General features: G+C 33.7%; 1 protein-coding gene across 1 annotated transcript; it reads right to left on the bottom strand.

The window, feature by feature from the left end:
- Nucleotides 1-515: 515 nt before the first annotated feature.
- Nucleotides 516-5,990, bottom strand: LOC113500857 (pyruvate kinase-like). The gene is made up of 9 exons (XM_026881757.1): nt 5,333-5,990; nt 4,667-4,893; nt 3,918-4,247; nt 3,509-3,655; nt 2,954-3,064; nt 2,254-2,496; nt 1,904-2,126; nt 1,203-1,392; nt 516-854 (listed from the first exon to the last, which is right to left on the bottom strand). The coding sequence occupies exons 1-9, from the start codon at nt 5,451-5,453 to the stop codon at nt 659-661; spliced, it is 1,788 nt and encodes a 595-aa protein (XP_026737558.1). The 5' UTR covers nt 5,454-5,990; the 3' UTR covers nt 516-658.
- Between the last annotated feature and the right edge of the window lie 15,400 nt (nt 5,991-21,390).

Below are 21,390 nucleotides of genomic sequence, written 5' to 3'. Positions count from 1 at the left end.
GATTTTTGCTTCTATTTAGTCCATTTGTAAAGAACCCACACTGTCACGAGTCCGAAATGCAGTTGACCGGTTACTGTTTCGATGTCCTTTTGTAAAAAGAATTTCTACATGCTCGTATTTGAATAATGGGATCTAGCTGTAAGCAAAATACTGATTTCCTTATAGTCTCCCAAATGTCGGCGACGATTCGTAGTTGTCAGATAGTATCAGACCCAAGGGAAGTTGGGTGTATAAATTTTTCTTCCTTCTGATTCGTAAACCTTTTGTGTTTAGACTCATACCATTTCCCAAAGGCCCACATCAAGAGTAATAAAAATTCACATATCGTGATGATGAAAGATATTCAAAACAAATGTATGCATTTAATATAATGTACTTAGTGATCTGTACAAAATTAAAAAAATGCATTTAATAAATGATTGAAATTGAATACTTATAATATTTCAAAATCTTGAACAATAAAGTAAACTAATTACTAGTTGAATTCCACAAATCATGGAGTAAAAAATAACTCATAAAATTTAAAATTAATCTATATTAAAATCCATAACTAGCAATATTCTATTTGTAAGCGTAATAAAATATATTAAAATTAACAATAAAATTGCAGCAGCTTGTACATTATAAAGTCACATTATAGTATCTCAGTAAAACTACACTAAAAACTTTCTATATATGTTTTATGTTTTTCATCTTCGGCGGTTCTTTGCAAAACTTCTGCCAATATTGTATCCAAGTCCTGATCTTTAAAGGCATCAGAAATACTACGTTTTTTAACAGCAGGACTCCGTTTTTGTATAGGTGGTATTTCGAGATAATCATTAAGGGCAAAATCATGATAAGATTCAGGGCACCTGAAAAATAATTGGTTTTAGGCAGCCATATATGTCCATATCCTAACTAATATTATAAATGTGATTGTGTTGATGTTTGTTACTTAATCACCTAAAAATGGCCGAACGGATTTGGATGAAATTTTTCATGCATAGGTCTTACAAGTCTTTGACATGAAAAAGAACAAAGGCTACCTTTTATCCCCATTTCTTTAGTAGTTTTCGAGGGAAAATTGAAAAGGTGTGTAAAGATGTACAGGTGTGGGAGTCAACAGGTTGAAGTTGACATAGATAACTGTCAACGACATTGAAATTGATGATGTTGTGTAAAGACACTTAATAAGCTAATAAAAATCTATGTGAACTCACTCGATAGTATTTTTCTTAACGGTAGTGACTGTCCATACTCGGACACAATCACAGAATGGGCTAGCTTCTGTCCCCTTCTCCAGTGTAACGTAATGGTCTCCGTACTGAATCCAATGATTTTCTACCGCATATTGAATAGCATAGTCGATACGAGCCTGTACTGATCGGAACCAGTTCCTACGAGGTGCACCTGAACATTAAAATAAATTTCAAGATAGTTAGTTTTTTAAATTCTATCCAGCCCAGGGTACCCGCTGATTTATTTCTCTCCCTTATATGATACCACATGAAAGCTACTTAATTATACTCATTTCTTTAAAGATTTTCAGAATTTTAAAGTTAGTAGGTATATGTATAATAGAGCACACTTGAAAATTGAAGATTAAGAAATTTAAAGGTTTGAATATTTTGACTACAATTTAAGGTCAAATAAAATACGTAGAACAAATCCCTACAAATATTATAAATGCGAAAGTAACTCTGTCTGTCTGTCTGACTGTCTGTTACGCTTTCACGTCTAAACCACTGAACTGATTTTAATGAAATTTGGTACTGAGATAGAGTTGACCTTGAGAAAGAACATAGGATAGTTTTTATCCCGGACTTTTGAAGAGTTCTATTGGAAACGCGATATAACCGACATCGACGCGGGCGAAACCGCGGGCGAAAAGGTAGTGTGTAATAAATATGTTACAGCATACCCTTGTATAAAAGCGCAATGACGCTTCTCTGAGTGCACAGAATTCTTACTGTTCTGATCTTAGTGGTGACAGCGATGATGACATGAGGTGGTCTCAACCAGTTTAGCAGGTAAGTAGTCCGGCCATTTACAGTTGGGCACACAATGATTCGGGATTTAGTTTGGTTTGCGATAAATGTGCAAGATACAGCGCAAGCTTCAGCAGCATTCAAAGGCATTTTAAGCTGAAATTAGAAGTCTCATCTTTTCGCACTTTTTGCATTTAGTTATCAAGTAAGTAAACGAAGCTATTATCAAAATCAAATGCAGATATGTATACGGTATTTATAAATATAATGGTTTAATAAATACCTGGGATACATTACGAAAGAATTCCCCTCTGTCATTAGTTAAGGGTTCCACACTGGCACATAGATCGTTTATAGTTCTCATCACTGCCATTAAATAATCAACATTTGCTGAGGGTCCCAAAACCAAGGCCGAGGTGCCTTGTAATATTGCGTTAGTAACATCAGAAAACTCTCGGGCGTGAAAAACACCTGTGTTAAGAGCATTCTTGAAGATTTCGCCAGATAAGTAAAACGGCTTTCCAACCTAAAATTTATTTCTATATATACTTATTTCTTTTAAGTAGCAAATATTACAAAAAAAAATGTTTGTAGATATGTTGTAACTAAAAGAAATTATTATTAGGTTCTGCAGACCATAAGTCTGAGACAACATTGAATAATAAATTATTGGAAGTTATGGTTCTCAAAGTCACAGCTGAAGTACTTTTGGGAGTGTGATATTGGCAAAGTTCCCATTCGGCGCTTGTAGAACCTGACCTGACCCTGATTTTCTACTGTGACCGCGCAACACGCGAGTCAGTACTTGAATGATACTGATGGGTGCTGCGTGGTGAGAGATTGTACCTTTCAGAGCATGGATGTCAGGGGACGTCTGCTCAAAAGAGCGTTAACGTTCTCCTGAAGAGGAAAATTAATCAGAGCAGCGATTAGGCTGGTTTGACTTAGCCTTTTCGTTAGTAGAACTATTCTGTAGCGATTACCTGTCGACATTTAGCGGCAATATAACTTTGAACAAGACTCATTTTGTGGTATAAGTGCATTGGAACCTCATAGCTAGCAAACTCTCTAGAAAGTAAAATTGCATCGGCTTCCTGAAAATGTAAAGGCAGAATATGAATTTCATAGTGTTTTCTGTCGAGGGTCCAGGATCAAGGTTCTATTCATAGACAGAAGCATTTTTGGTGCAGGATTTTTTTGTTTAGTCTTTTCGGGCGAAAAGGTGATAACGCGTGGTCTTCGATTCGCGTTTTGGCGATGATGTTTACAACTTTTAAAATTTCAAGGACTGATGAACAGTCTGACTGAGGGGTGCCATGTTACCCAAGTTACTGGATTGAGGAGGTCAAATAGGCAGTCGCTCCTTGTAAAACACTGGTACTGAGCGGCAGCCGGTTAAAAGCCGACTCCAATATACTTGAGAAAAGGCTAGGATGGTAGGCTAGGGTGATAGGAGGATAGTGATGATGAAAATTAAAAAAAGGTTTGAATTCGTTGTTAATATAATAATATGAGTAAGAAAATAAGTTACGTCTTACTCTGATTATACTATCAACATTATCAATTCCTTGTTCACTACATAATCCAGCTACTATTATGGGTCTCTTGACTTTTGATCCGAGATATCGCTTAATTTTCTTTACCGTATCGACATGTCTTGCGTAGTTAATGATAATCATATCCACCTGTAATCGGTACTTTGGTTATTGATATACTACGAGTATATGCCACAGGTCTTTAGGTGATGTTTAAATACATCTTTGTAGGCTAAACTCAAGTGTTGGCCAACCTGTGCTCGTTTTTTGGGAAAGCTATGAGTGGACAGTGGATTTAGGCAGTCAACTGCTATCCATACGCTGTATTTGACCATATAATATAGAGTACATGTACTATTTTAGCAAATCTAACCTCTGTCTGTATACTCATAAGTCTGGTGACTCTAATTACCTGGTATTCCACCGCAAATTTGATAATATGCAGATCTGCTTTTGTCAAGTAAGGGCGCGTTCGTTTTGCTCCTCTCATGCAGACATGTGCCATGTTCTGCAACTGACCCCCTTTTACCACGTGACACTTGATATTTTTGTTATTTAAAATGGCGGTACACTTAGTTATTATTTCATCTGCGGCTATATTGATTAACATTCCAACTTTCACGTCCGATGTTAAGTAAGGATTGTCGACAAAGATGTTCTCCGCATTGCATTTATTGTACATTTGTACGTCAGATGTCATAATTATATCGGTGCCTTCACGGATATGAATCTCAAAAGCGTCCTAAAATTGAGAGAATTTGATTCAAGTTACGGTTGACGCCTGTCCTGTACATGTTTTTCCAAACATTTGTTATAGTTTAGAATAAAAAAAACATCAGCCTAGTTATTATATAACGTAAGAATAGATAGATTTTCAGACTTTGGATTTCTTGTAACTTCTAGGCACTCCGTATGGCGAAGTGATTATCAAAACATGGGAAAAAATAATCCTAAAAAGACTTCACAAAAAAGAGAAATATTCGTCTGAAGGAATTATTAAGGGTAGACAGTCTATATACCTGTAAAATAAAGTACCTATGTGTAATAAATAAAGCGATTTCAAATTACATACATTTCATTATTGAAGCGGTATTATACACAGGCTAAAAATAGCCAATGTATACTACTACTACTCTTTGGACATCGCTCAAAGAAAGTTACCTCTTCGAGAATCCCAGTATTGGCAACGCACGTCTTCAGCTCAATGCATGTGGCGCACGGCCAATACAGTAATCCATACTTAGCAGCCAATATATTTGCAGCCTTATCAAACTTTTTTAGTAATCTTACTTTGTCACCTGTGGTACTATGTGACGTCTTGAATCGTGCAATATTCATACCTGTTTCCATCATTTTCTGCACATCCACTAGTGCTATCGAGGGGTCAGCTAGAGATGAGGTACAATTTATTTATAAATAAATCTCTACTAATGTCATAAACGCGAAAGTAACTCTGTCTGTCTGTCTATTACGCTTTCACGTCTAAACCACTGAACTGATTTTAATGAAATTTGGTATAGAGATAGAGTTGACTTGGAGAATCAACATAGGATAGTATTTATCCCGGACTTTTGAAGAGTTCTCTTGGAAACGATAATATATAACCGACCTCGACGCGGGCGAAAAGCTAGTACTACATAAATTACAATATTCAGATTAAGAGGAAATCGACGAGTATTCGTTAAACGAGTTTGATCAAAACTGGTACTGTAGTGTTATTCGTAGTGTCCGTAACTTTTTGTAGGGACGAATTCTCATTACAAAGATATCTGAATTAATTCACAAATAGCCCTAATTTTATACTTAGAAGAATATATAAGAGATTACCAAATGTAACGAATATAGAGGTTCTCCTGTTTCGAAATTTTGGTCCTTCCACATATTTTTCATCGCATAAATCAACATTTTCAAATTCAATGAGATCCGGCTCCGCTTGTGGGTCATACATCGTAAAGGCTTTTTATTAACTTATATAATAATTATATCTAAAACAACTTCGCTTCAAAAGTATTTATGTATTATATTTATACTCAAAATTGACGTTTCTGACGGTGACATTTTTTTGTTCTTATAATTTTAAGGTTTGAAGAAACGTTTAAAAACGCAGAAAAGTTTATTATTGTGTCCCCTGGGTTTGGATAGATAATAATACGCTGTCAAGTAGGTATTTGAATAAAATATCATTACATATGTTTGAATCGGATTTTGCTTTGTCCGTTTTGTTGATCTTTCGTTGTCCGTTTCTTCTCATTTCTCTTTGTCAAACACAAAGCAATAGTAACTATATATTTTGAGGTCATTATATCGATCATTTAAAAATATAAGATGCGTATTTTTGCCTCTATCTGAAAAAAAAAGAATTCTCGATGATAAACATTATTCATGTTTAGGGGAGAGGACTTGAGAAGTATTAAATCAATAGTAATTACTATCACTATAATAAACTAGCTGTTGCCCGCAACTTCGTCCACGTTTTCCATTATATCTTCTCTCCTTTTAGTCGCAGCGTGATGGTTTATAGCCTATAAAGGTTTATAACCTTCCTCGATGAATGGTCTATTCAATACAAAAAGATTTTTTTATTTTTTTATTTATTTATAATTTGAACCAGTAGTTCCTGAGATTAGCGCGTTCAAACAAACAAATAAACTCTTCAGCTTTATATATATGTACAGATTCATAAAAGTGACATCATATATAAGTTCTATTCACTGTACATTTTTCATTTCACGTTAAATTTACGTATTATTTAATAAACTACTTGAAAAAAATGTCATCTCTATAATGCAAAACAAAATGACACATTTTTTTTTCTTTACAAAACGTGTTACTTAAAGCTTTGTTAATCACCGGAAAAAAATAAAAATTGTAGCTAACATCCATTGTCAGAGTTTCTCGGACATTCTTTTCTTATTTGTACAGTTAGCAAGCTAATGGACAAACAAGGGTCGCGCCAATGTTGATTTTCAGTTAGACGGTGCAAGAACGCTTGTATCTTCCAAGATTTATTTGCGTCGCAGCCGTCTGCTTGGATAGATAACTTCCTGTGGGATGTTGAAGCTGGAATAATTTAAAATATGCAGACGTTATGTAAGAGCTGCTGTTTGAAGACAAATATTTCCCGTCTTCAAGGTTTTTAAACATAAATTGCAGGTTTGGTTTTGTTTTAAAGACAACAATAGATTTGCTTTTTTTTTAATAAAGTTCGAATTTCAGTTTAATTAATCTACCAAAGGACATTGTTTTTTTTTGTATAATTGGAATAGAGTTTTATGTATATGTTATGAGACTACAAACCTAGTATTGCAATTTTCTCTATCTGGTAATAATTGCCCTGTTAATTATAACAAACATACAGCAATACTTCTATAATTGTCTGAATGTTCTTATTTAACGAAAACAGTATCTATTATTATGCAATCTACCGAGTTATGATACAAAAGAAAAAAATAGATTGGATGGCTTGAAGCGACTATATGTCTAAGATCAGTCTAAGCTTCTTGATATCAATAATATGAAGATATCAAATTCAGAACATTCATGGAACGTTTCAGCTTACCAATGGCTATTAATTGCAACACAATCCGTTCCAAAACTAACATTTTCCAATACAACTACTTTTAAACTGATACAAATTTTATAGGCGAACTTTTTGCCACAACTTGTAACCAAGAGAAAAATAATTGGAAAAGTTTGATTACAAAAGAGGCTTTTGTCTTTTTTTCCATAACTGACGACGATACTCCTAAAGTAAAGGAGGTTCGATATCTTTGGGATCTGGACAAGTTTGGGGCCCGAGGGACGCTGGGTCGAAGTCCCGCCTTCATCTTACATTGGCTTTGTCTCTGTGCTGTGTCCAGTTTTATACCTTTTTTATTTGCGGTTTATAACTTTGTAACAAGTGGTGGAGTGCAATTTTATGTTGCTTATGTAGGCGTCGTTCACACAAGCATAGTAATTTTCTAATTTCGGAAAGTCAATAATTATTTTCTGATTTCGTCATTGTCACATTCGGCAGGAATGTATATACGGTAGGTTTCAATTGCTTGATTTAAATATTGAAAAAAAAAATAAACGCCAATAAAAAGTACTATCGTTCCAACCGTTTCATGTATTTCCGGATCCAGAACCACGTACATAAATAAAAAATACGCGGTCTAGGTAGACTTTAAAATATTTGCAGTTTGTTCGTTTACATAGATAGACAGACAGGCCTTTCAATCAGCTGGTGACAGTTAGATTGAATCCAATATAGACTGAAACCGAGGGAATAACAGTAATTGACGACCTGTGGATGGTTTTCAAAGGCATCGGCTTTAAAAATATGCTTCATATTTATGGCTTTTGAAAATGCAGCGTTGAATATTGCGCTGCAATGTTACAGTGTTACATTTTTGCTATTACTTTGAATACTTATATAAATTGTCAGTAGTTAAAATCCAATCCAATTGAATCCAAGGTATACTAATCTAATCGCGATGTAATTCTACAAGGAAATTCTCATATATTTTCGCGTGAAAACAAAAACAAAGAACCACTTTTTGCATGTTGTCTACTTCAGTTTTAACCTTAATTAAAACTGAAGCAGACAACATGCAAAATTACTGTAAACTTTCTGACCTCAGAGATTGCGACACCCAAAAGTTGTCTCATAAACTAACGGGGCCCAAAGTACATAATTCAGTTACGCCTTAGAAATAGGTCAGAAGGATGTGTCATCCCTGTAAGGCAATAATGGTGTAGTGTACTCCGCTCACTAATGTGTTGTAGACTATTTATTTGTATCGACGCCAATGCGGTAATGCTCTCTTAGGGTATTAGCTTGATGTCTTTTAAGCAAACGCGTTAATGTTGAAAGGAAATTTTATAAAATACTTTTCCATTTTTATTTTTTTTCGTTGAAACTATAAAGTTATCGGTTACTCGCATAGGATAGTTGCTACATGACTAATATGATTTTGTTTTTAACTTTGAAATTTGCAACTGTTTTCTGGTTTCTTTCAACAAACATCCTGAATCTTTTGCAAAGTATGTGATTCAATTGCAAGTCAATAAAGTTTTTTGATTTGATTTAGTCAGACTTTAAGATAAAAATACATGCCCGTAACAAACATAAGCCCTCAGATCTTTGCCTGGAATTAAGTATCTAACTCTTGTTACATAGATACTTCATTATATTATATTTGATTTTGAAGTACACATTGATGTTCTACTTAGTAAGTAATCCGTCAACAGACAATGATGTATGGCCAAGATCGATCATCGTTTGTCGAAGATATTAAACAGATTCTAGTCATCTCTCAACTGGTGTTATTATAAAAATGTAGGCGCTATTCAGTCTCTGTCGGTAGTCATAAAAATAACGTTAGTGTGCAAATTTCTTTGAAGATAATTAATAAAATAATCTTCCACAACTATCACACAACGCCATCTAATCTTAAGGTAAGCAAAACTTGTATTACGATACTATGACATAACTTACATATTTTAAATTTTTGGTTTTAGCTGCAACAACACAATACGCAGTCCAATAATAAGAGCCTATGACTGTGTCAATCCAAGGTATCAGCTATATCCGGAATCGATCCAGACGTTTGACCGTGAAGAGGAAACAAACATATACATATGCAAACACACTCACATTACTTTCATTTCACAGCATTTCTACTAATAGTGTGATAAACTAATCGTATAGTATCTTAAGGGTAAGATAAATAATAAACTGATAAGGATTATCTGGTCACTGAAAACCATTCAGTATATACAATAGAAGACCTCAAGAGGTCCAGAAGAAGTCGACGTTTATTACTGGTCTTTTGTTGCAGTGGGCCACTAATGGCAGATAACTATAATAACAGTACTAGGCCTTCCTGTCCGAATGCAGGGCAAAGGCCTTTTTTCCGTCCGCCCATCCCTTACAGGAACCAGCAAGTAGGTATTGTGAGAAAAAAGTTTTTCCACCAATACGCGGTGCAAAATGATACTCGGTGATCGGTGACAATGATATTTTAACTTATCGAAATAAACACAAAATCAAGATAAGATGTTACTTCTAGTAGAAATGATACAACATACTCTCGAGGGTCAAACCGCTTCACATTCACGTTAAAGTTCATAAAAGCTGTTCGCGGTTCGTGTATTATTTGCGCTTACCGTTGAACATGCAGTCAATTGAGCTGACGGGACCAAAAGGTTTACTGCTAAACTTGGCTGGACAACCTTCTATGTACACAGTGTAATTAAAACTTCAAGGGTTGTGTGGTGAATATTATATCTGGTTGTTCGTAGTGATTCTTTTCCTGTAAATGTAGGCTATGTTTTCTTATAAATAGATTCCTTATAATTTAGAAATAAATAAGCAAGTTTAAAATGTAAAAAATAGTGTCTCATTTTCAATATTGCATTACATTTTTGCCATGATCGTTATTATTAAACTTCATAGTTTTTCACATCTTGAAAATCACGCAGACAAAGTCGCGGGCAACAGCTAGTAATATATAAAAATACAAGCGTAACACCCAAATACGCTCGTCCAATCACCATAAAACAAGTAAGAAACTTCAGAACCATGCAAACTTACAAAACCCCAATTACGTGGCAAACTAGTTATAACCTCACTAATACAATTAGGGCCTTGGCCCAATCAATGCAACTTTATTCAAATATTCCATTGTTTGTTAACTAATTAAACAATTGCATATCTGCGTTGTTCGGTTGACGCGGATGGATGTTGAGTTAGGAACAACATGGCGTCGCGACCGTTAATTTCAAACTTGCATTGTTCGTTTAACTCGTTCTCATTTAATTAATTATACATACAGTTTGTCTATTAAGTTGTTTAAAAATCTGTTATGAAAAATTGGTTGTAACGAAAAGTAAAATTTACAATAAGTTAAAATGTTAATAGTTTTTATTGGTACCTACATAGTACACTACATAGCATACACGTAAATAATAAATAAATATCAATAAGTAACATTTTTATTCGTTTACTATGATTATAAGTACCTACATTAATTTATATTTTGTATAATCGCTTTGACTAAGTAAGTAAGTAATTTTTACAATTACTAACACAAGATTTATGTTAAGTTTTATCTAAAGCCATAAATCATTAAGTCTAACTGGATACTTTAATAATGACTTTATTGAAATGCTAATCTGAATACATGTTAGAAAAACTGTTTTTTTTTCTCTTTTTTTATTAAAATTGATTAAAGCTCCGTAAACTTAACTTTTGTTAAATATGTTATCTAGGTCGCCACTAGTCTATTATACGACACTCTAAATATAAGATTTTGTCCATAACAAAATATGATTGCAGTAAGTTAAAAATCTTGATTGACAAAAAATATTTTCCATAATTTAAATGTTCAAACCATCAGTTATTACATACATTGTACCATGAGTCCGTAATCGTAAACAATATATATTATAGTTGCCATATTCATACCCTCATATTTATTAAAATTATCCACTCTTGTATTTCTTTCTCGAGATTTTTTATTTGCTTTGTTTGTTGGCGGTTATCAGATTTAAAAGATGAGTGAATTTATTTACTGTTCTTAAAAATAAAATTTTAAAGCTATCACAATTATTCTACTGTTTCAGTTTTACTGTGGCTCGCATCGCCTCTTGAGTTTCTACGACGAAATTGCTATTAGAGATTCACGCCTAATGGACGCGTAATTGGCTGCTTCGCAAACTAATGGACAATTATGGCGATAGACGTACATTTTCCAGAAATTATAATAGTATTACAGAGCTTTTATTATATGTTTGTCGATAAGTTTTGAATGTTACATGTTTGAGAGTGGTTGAGTGGTCATTATGTGAATAAGTACCTACGTACTTTAAGTATTTAGTTAGTTAAAATAATTTTCTATAGTTTGAAACTTTTCTAAATCGTGAATAATGTAATTTCTTTTTTATAAATATGGTACCTCTGTCTGTATCTTTTATTTACCAGAGTATAAATGCCACATTGATCTCTTCGCTAGCTCACTATGGCTTGGCGATTTCAGTTCTAATTTTTGGAATCTAGGTTTCTTCATGACGGTTGCTATGTCACTGTTCGTAAGAGATGTCTTATGGAAATTACTTTGCTATACCAATCTATACATGGAATATTAACGCTAACAAGACGACATTAAATTTTTCTTCCTTCAGGTTTTTTCTTTTGAGTGGTTCTTAAATCCTTTTTTTATTTATTTAAATAACGCCTAGACGTATTAGTTATGAGTTGCTTCTAAAACGATTAGGTTCTCAAAAGTTTGTAGGTTAAACCATAGTAATTTATCACTAACTTTAAACTATAATTAAGTAATGTTATTAATTTTCTATACAACAGCTGTTGCAAATAGCAACAATGAAAATCAGTGAAAACTCATTTGCTGAATTTTGTTAATTGTGTTATGTATGTAGTAAGTGTGAAAATTACCTTTCAATTGAACTTAAGTGATCAGTAATTTTAAATAACAATGTATTTTTTAAATAATTTCATATGCACGGAAAAATACTGGAATTATATTAAAGTAAGTAATATGGTTTACAATATTTATTTTTTTGTATTTCAGTCGTCAGTCAGTTCGATCATAGAGATAGTATTTAGTTATTCTAGACTTCCATAATATAATTTTGGACAGTATCTGACAGGCTAATATCTAAACATCAGTTCAGTATCATCCGTCAATACAGTAGCTTTCAAGAGCTCGTGATGTGTGAACTCTGTGGATATCGGATAGAAGAAGTCGAGTGCTGTGTCCACACCACCGCCTGTTTGCTAATCTCTGTGCCGGTGTACCCATCATACGTCATATTTGATCTGTTCTGTAAACCGAATGAGCGGAGATTTTTGTTGCGTATCGAGAAATGGGTCGTGGTTATTGCTTCCTTATGACTTTTATACACGATGATGTATGTGGTTGGTTTGCTCTCGTTCGTGTTATGACATAGTGAAGATGAATGGAAAGTTGGTTATATTAAAATCTATATTTTATGAGATAATAGAGAAAGTTTTAGAGTCAATTTTGTATTTAGACCTGGGGTGAAAGCGTGACAGTGCAATACAAGGCGAAGAGTGGCATCTTTCTTTTACATCCTGAATATTATTATTGAAGACATAACAGAATCAAGGATGTCGGTTGTGAGTAAGAAATTGATAAAATCCGCCTGACTGATGATAAAATCACTGATCAAATACAGCAGTAAAGTTTGAAATCTGTATGTAAAGTAGTGCATTTCTCTGAAATTGTCAATATGTCATCGTATAAATAAAGTGGATGCAGAATTTCTTTGACTCACAATATTGTTGAGACGAACTTGGAAGTTATACATTATAACTTCCTTCAAATAACTTTATGTAGTTGATGCAGTCATGTCAATACCTTTAAAGTGAACTTCAAAATATCTCAGTAGCCTTTCTACACTTGGTATAAGGTAGTAATCGAAATAAATCCATGCTGTAATCTTTACTAATATATAAAGCTGAAGACTTGTTTGTTTGAACGCGCTAATCTCAGGAACTACTGGTCCAAATTGAAAATATCTTTTTGTGTTGAATAGACCATTTATCGACGCAGGCTTTAGGCTATAAACCATCACGCTCCGACTAATAGGAGCGAAGATACAATGGAAAATGTGAAAAAAAACAGGGCAGGTATAAATCATATCTTAAATCTTCTACCCACGGGGACGAAGTCGCGGGCTACAGCTAGTAATGAATATTTTTTTATTATTTACCGCAAATGTCTTGCTAATCAACACCACAAACACTAGATTATTACAACCTTGTCACATTAAAGTTGTAAATTATGTATTAGATCTGATTAATGATTTACAAGATTGTTTAGTGCTAGTTTGATAATGAGATGACAGATAGCATAAACTCCTCATAATATATTACATAGATAATACTAATACTAGTAAATGTTATGTAATAATCAGTAGGTACCAATAACACCAAATATCAATATTCATGTAATGATGAATCATCAACGAATTTCTTATTAACTAGTATTTCTGCAAGACGAGAAGACTCCTTTACAACATTAAAAGTTACTTAGGCGGTCAAAGCAATATAATTACTAACTTACTATAGAGTTCCTTTCTTCGTGGAAGCAAAAATACTTTATGCGTCCCTGTTGGTCGATACCGAGTTCTTAGAAACTGAATTATCCACCGGGGAGAGAGGGTAAATAAAACCCACCCCAAAATAAATAGGGCTAACAACGTACACGTAGGCAATCATTTCGTTAAGAAAGTACGAGTCAAGTTATTTCTCCTGGGTGTCAGCGGGCGAGAGGGGAAGTTGGGGAAACTTGGACCACAAATCACTATTATGTCAACTTATAGTGGACTAAGAAAGCTTTTGCATTTTTCGGGGTGCATAGTTTACTTTGGTACTGATAAACTTTATTTTTATAACTGTAGTCTAAAATATAGTTATTGCAGTTAACTGTTCGCGGGTATTTATTATTCTCTTTTTATACAGTTTGTTTACCTTGTAGAAGATAAAAAAAAACACTATTTCATAGTAAAATAGATTACTATCTAAACATTATCTTTTGTGACTTTGTACATGATTAATACGACGTCAAAGGAAGGGTTGCACAGTTGGTTTAATCGTAAATCTTGACGTTAATGAATCAGTGACTTTTTGATGTAATGCTCTTGTTAATCACCTGAGTACACATTCAACAAAGGCTTTATAAAAACTACGCCTAAACCATTATCACGCGAAAGGCTTTTAACCTTGACTTACATAACGAGGTTTTCCTCAATAAGAAACAAAACTCAACAAACGCCCGTTTTATTTTTAGGTTAGGTCTCTTTAAAAATAAATCCTTATTTTCGGCCAGTCTTTCACATTTTAGAACGAAAATTACATTTAAGAATAACCTTGTTAGTGGAACTTTGTAGAAAAATCAAACTCAATTCTTTTTTAAATTTCTAGCAACAGGCTGCGACCCGCTACGTCAGTTTTCTAAGTGACACAAATAGAGTGTCTCTACAAACGGGCAATATAAAACGTGCTCTAAAAGTTATTACTTCAGATATTGCCACGATGCACTACGATGTGGTTAGATTTTCATGGTCCGGTGAATTTTTAAGATTTGTGTTTGTATTTTTGTGTTAAGCTCATTGGACAGTTTAGGTAAACAAAATACATTTTTCGGGAATTCGATTCTATTTTCTGATAGTAAAACATTCACAGTTAGATTTATGGAATAGAAACTTAGGAACACTTATTGTACGAATGTAAGTTATTCCCATTGTCTCGCAATAAGTAATTTTCGAATTTTAACAATCAAGTTCAAATTTGTAAATGCTTTACTTTGATTCTCTTTTCTCTTTATAAAATTATTCCTCGATCTAACACTCAAGCATATTGTGCTAGGAAAACTTTAATTTTCACACGAGCTTTGAAAATCTGGTTAAAATTAATGCTGGCACGTCATAAACTTGTTCTCATTTCTACCTATGATAAAATGGACGCCAGACTTACCGAACTTTACCCCGAACTTCGCAATGAAAAATAACCTAGTGTCTCAGCTGTGTCTTACACGAGCCGTTAAAACGGACTGAGGGAAAGGGGTCATTACGACCCCCGGATGATACGTATACTCAACAACACAATACTCAACATTTTTACATGTATAGCACTCAATAACAATGCTTTAAGGTTGATTATTGCACAGCTACTACAACGTAGCAGTGGCCTGTACTTCTATCATAAATTTTATGTGCAGACCCTTTAATAGTGTTTTATAATTTATCGCTATATTATGAGGTCACACTTTGATGTGTGTCCTGGAAGTTGTTAATTGTAGGTTACGTTGAATTTGATACAAAATATTGATGTCTTGTAAAGTGCCAGATAACAACATGGACGATTGTTTCTTCTTGCAAGTATTTTACTAGTCAAGTATTTAATTTGATAACCATATTTATGGATATTCTGAAAAAATAAAGTAAATATTGTCTGTTATAGAGCTACGAAAGCACAGATAGACACATGCATAAACAGAGGTATCGAACACAACACTTCGTTGACTATTTAGTTAGTTACTAACGTGCCTTTTCTCCTCAACTCACATCAATCTAATGGGGCCTTTTGAATTAAAAACAATTTACTTAACATTTTAATTACCTATTACTCCTTACATTTAAGAGTATCAACATAAACGAAACGTCAATTCTCGGTAACATCTTATAACATCTCCTGTTCCTACAGTTAGTTGTAGCCATTACAGTTGCAAAGGTAATGTTGCAGTACACGTGCTCATTTAGTAGACCAATATGAGGCCCATACGTGTAAACAGATATAGTCTGCATAAATAAACAGCATCTATTCAGGTTTGATGTTCTTGTCAAGCGGAGGCGATTGTAAAGGCTTTGATATAAATGCCCGTGGGAAGTGTGTGGGCAGTAAGTATAAAAATATTTCCTTAATATCTTAAATATTTGGGGCATAATTATGTTTACTAGGAATGTGTGTACCTACTCCGTTATTTTTGATATTTGATCTTCAATATATTTACTTGTAGAGTAGAACCTACTTCTGATAACTTTGGTGAGAATGATTAATGATTAAATAAAGCAAATGTTTACTCACTACTAGTCGGGCAATATTGATAAATACGCGTGAATAAACCGCTTGCATTATTTGATATTTACTTATGGTTGATATTAGGTAATTTAGGTATAATTTTACTTGTCCGCACTATATTATTTTATAGATACTTACGATGATCGAATCATACTATTAAATACTATTTTACTACACATATTTTAAAAGAAAATCTTTACATGAATTCATGAAATGTCCATAAAAGGATTTTTATAAATGTAGGCTTAAGGTAAAACACTAATTTTGTAACCTAAAAAATTATCCGTTTGCTTTAAATGTGTTGTAATGTTGTCAGCCTGACTGATCGGCGAAGCCTCTTGGTATATTTCACACGTATTACGTCATCAATTTCCCCTGTGTCTGGTTATACTCATTAAAATTATAAGCTTAATTTTGTTCATTTGACTGTTTACATATTTAATTAACTTGGTTGTTAATTACATTAAAAACCTGGTCCAAAAATAAGTACCCCATGGTACTTTTTAATACCACTTACCACGTAAGCACTCAAAAATTATTTAGGCTGGTTATCTAGAAAATTCAAAACACGAAATCTTATTACATACTACTATTAAAATCATCACACGTTCCAAACTTTAATACCCTACCTTTATCTAAGTTAAATAAAAAATCCGATGCACACCCAGACCGGATTTACTTAGTTACGTAACCACTAGAGGTGTCTTATTTTCTCAAACCGAGCGTCCTGGGCACCGCATTAAAGAAGCTTACACAAGTGTATAGCTTGCATTGTAGGGGCTCCATATGTTATCCTTGAAGGCAATATATCCTAAAACTTTATCTCCTTTACAAATTGGGTGGAACATTTGGAATTTTATTTACCCTTTGCGTTTTTCAACCTGTGTTTTGATTGTGATCCTGTTTAGGGATTTTGGAAAGACAATATTCAGGATAGTGGTTTAGTTTTGTATATAAATGGACTTGGACTGCATGAGAAAGTTTTTTTCTATTCCATTTGTTTCTATTGTTACATTGAATGACAACAGATGGCGCTTCTCTTGTTAGCTAAAAATAAATGAATATCTTAGAAAATTACTTAAAAATTACATTTATGTTTGTAACAGCTCTACCGTTCCACAACACCTATCAAACCTAATTACCCGAAAAAAGCTGATTCCGTAATTACCAATAAATTCCTAGCATCCCTACACCTAAATCGTATAGCAAAGTTAGTGGACTTGCCAGACATGGCGTGGCAGACTAGTTGGAAGCCACAAATTACTCAGGGAACTTACCTCAGCTCGGTGACTGACAGCAACTTCGTGTCGCAGTTTACTTAAGACTTTAATGAATACCTACAGTTGCTCAAGATCATTTAATGCTCGGGCCAATGTTACCTATCTCCGTACTTTGTTCGGGTCATTGTTCTTTATTTGAGGAATCAATGTATTTTTTATATACTGTTGCTTAGTTAGTAACATCTCAATATACTTGGTAAACGACGATCTGGTGAAGACCGCAGGCAAATGGCGTCTTGGAGAAATTTGGCGGGACGGAGCCTTTTGTTCAGTAGTGGACGTTTTCCGGGCTGAGACAATGAAAATGATGATTCTAGTAATCATCATTTTCATTGTAACGATGGTAACGATTCTTTTGTTTCATTTGAGGTGTGTTTCTGTGCGTGCCTGTTTGAAAGTAAATGCACGTGCGAAAGCAAACATTTAGAATTGTAATAACGTTGCCAGGATAAAACGAATGTAAAGGTTTTATGAAATTAGTTTTAACCACGATGAATTTAATCCGTTTGTATAGTGCATCAAAAACAAACTGCGCATGAAACATATGACTGGCCGCAAGCAAAATACGCTAAGCTCTTGAAACTTTAAACTGTTTGGGTATCTGACTTCATTAAAGGGAATTATACTCTTGTTATACACGAGATTGGACTAAACAAAGCTTTTATACGCCAAAGAATAGCAATAAAATACTTACATTAAAATTAAATAATAACCACAAAAGAAAAATAATGGAGTTGATTTTTACTTTACTTGTGTATTTCTTATTATGGTTTTCTAACGAAAAGGTTAAAACGGAACAATATTTGTTAGGTTCCGTTGTCCATCCGATCATCACTAATTGTATCTCATAAACCGCTGAACTGGACAGTAGCATTTTTTACAGATTATGTAGTTAAACTGCAGGTTTGGAAACGATTGACACACTCAATATAATTATAATAATGTAATAAAATTAGTAATTAAAGTCAATTTACCGTAAATAGCAGTAAACGTCACCACGAAGCCACAAGGAACATGATTATGACGAAGGAGGTTGAAATCAATTTCTCATCAAAATACAACCTAAGGGTTGTTAACCCTTTATTCATAAAGGGTTAAACTTAAGCAAGTACCGTAAGAGTAATCAAAGAGGTCCGAGTCCCTACCATGATCTTATAAAGTAAATCTGTCATTTGGAAGCGAGATGGCTTTCTACACCGTATGGTGCTGTCTCGCTTCGGCAGCTGCAATAGTCATGCTTAAAGAGTTCGTGGTAGGGCCTCAGAACAAACATGAAGTTGCTAACTGTCATGCGGGTGTGTGTTCATTAATTACTATTGTGCATATAGCTTTTGCTTTTGTTGTACCCGTAGGTGTTGAGTTTAGGATTGAAAGGACCGAATTAAGTAAAGCAAATAAACTGGCGATGTCAACGATCCGAATGGTCTCGTGTTTAAGTTGCAGTATTCGGTATAATAGTCGGAGGCATGAAATTAAGTGCTTCTATATGATAAATTATTATCCCTTTGCGCATGCCTCCGACTGCAATTCTGTTTATTCATCCATATCATTGAATTTTTATCTTGTTTCAGTTGATTTTTAATTGTAGTTATCCTACAGGCGGGTTTTTTGTTTTTTAAATTATTATTTTATTTGTCTTTTTAGTTAAGAAAGATTACGTAACCGGATTATTTATTTATCGTTCCAATTAATATTAAAAATGCAAGTTATGTACATACTTAGAATCAGTGTTTATAATCGTTCATTTTGATACCCCACTTAATATGCCTGGTAGATTTATTGTATTTTTTTAATTTCACCTACCTAAGAACACTCGGGCTATTAAGACAAATCTAACGATACCTCAAATGTGAAAATCCATTCAACGGTTCTAGAGATACAAGGTAATAAAGAATATTACATACATACAAGATACGCGCTAAACACATAACCCTCCTGGCAGTCGGGTAAAAACCTGCTTATAACAAATATATTTTTCTGGGTTTGCGCGACTAGTTTCGGACGAGACTAGTGACAAAAACCAGCGACATCCTTAATTATGAGCTGATGCGGTGCCTCATATTCAACTTATGAATCCGCCTACGATATCTTAAAATTCTTAATATTTATTCAGTATTAAATTTTTATGTAATAAAATACCGAAGTGTAATCACCGTAACAGAATTCGAAACCATTTTTAATTAAAAACCTAAGCCACCTTGTAAGCACTGCAAGACTTTCCAAATCTACTTACCTTAACTTGCGTCTAGTTCTTAATAATTAGATAAATTCAACTACTAACTTTAGATTACGAACACTTTACCATTACTACTTTCAACTTTACTGATACAAAAAGAAATGTTATGAACGAAATACATTTTTAAAATATACGCAAAATAAGTATTTTATAGTTTTCATTATTTATACATTTTAAACACATTTATTTTTTTGAATAAAAGTAGAACAATTTTAATTGTGACGATAAAATGTATAGCACTTGCTACTTTGCTCGACTTATAGGATACAGATTTAATACCACTTTCAAAACGGACAAGCCTAACTAAGTCGCCTGAGTGTTAGTTCTTACTAAAAACAAATTACCTTCCTGAACACCTCCACAGACATTAACCTATGTCTTGTGTTGTAAGCTCCGTTACAATGTCAATTTCTGAAGTCATTCACTATGCAAGACGATGCCTTCTTGTCCTTGATGTTTTGTCAATTGAAGCGACAGTTTTATCTACAGTATTAGCAATATTTGGTTAGATAGTTTTCGTTTGTACAGTCTTCCTTTCTGCTGTTTTTCATGAATCATGAATTTTATGGCAATAAGCAATTTAAATCTCTTGATAAAAATTCATGGACGCTTTTCAATAGCATATTGAAAGAATTGAACATCATTGAACATTGGTATATAGTAACAAAAGCCACAGAATACATGTGATAAATTACCTAATAGTGGGGTAGAGTAGGCTGAAAAACGGTGTCTGACACGTACATATTATGCGTATGTTTCGAGCTACCACACGATTAAAATGCATCACCAAAGTCAGGTTCAAGTACAACTGAATAGTGCGACTTTTTCGAAGGCAAATGTTTGTATCTTTCACTTGTTCTTGCTTTTCGGAGTAGATTCATGTTAAATTCATGTCTGTAAAACGTATTGCATGGGAAAAATCTTATCGATGGCGGAACGCAACGGTGCGAATATTTCCATAAATTTGACTCAGTGCCAAATAGCTGTACAATAAAAAATATTTTAGATTAGTAAAAAGTTCTGTACAAAGGTCATCGTTTTTTTCTTTTATGACTTTTGCCCATGCGAGTTTCTCTTCTGACCCTAGAATCAGCCTGTGTCGTCATATTTTGTATTAAAACTTACTCTTCCCTCGCCTTCCTTGCTCCTCTTCTAAATCCGAATGCCACTTCCAGTAAATCTATACCAATCACAGTTACCACAAGATCGGCTGATTTAATATGCATCCAAGGTGTCCAAGAGGTTCAACGTTTTAAATTGACTTACAGCTCTGAATACCAACTATAGTTTAATTACACTGTCTTCTACATTGGGGAACAAGAAAATTAGTAAACGCCCCAACTCGCCAACAACGCCTTAGTGCTAAACCATTTAAACAAATTCTAGTAATAGAATTTCGTGACCCATTTTATTTCATTGTAATGCAAAATAATGGTACCCCACTGCAAAGTTATAACGATATTTCAAATAGTTTTATTTCAATTTGTTTTGTACTCATAACTATACAATTCGCGTTGTTATCATATGCTATATTTAGATAGAACAGAAAATTGGATAAAAATCATACAGAAAAGAGGCATCTCTTTTGGATGTTACAAATGCGAAATCAGTAAGTTTAATTAATAACTTCAAAATTGTGTAGAACTATCAAACTATCAATCGGACTTAAATATTCACATTAATCACAAATTTACCCAGTATGAAAGTATCTGTTTCTATACCGAATCAGGAAATAGCAAAGTTACACAACTTCCCGACA

The sequence above is a fragment of the Trichoplusia ni genome, chromosome 14, assembly GCF_003590095.1.
Source record: "Trichoplusia ni isolate ovarian cell line Hi5 chromosome 14, tn1, whole genome shotgun sequence".
NCBI lineage: Eukaryota > Metazoa > Arthropoda > Insecta > Lepidoptera > Noctuidae > Trichoplusia > Trichoplusia ni.
The sequence above is the reverse complement of the archived record's forward strand: the minus strand, read 5'-3'. Positions and strand labels throughout refer to the sequence as shown.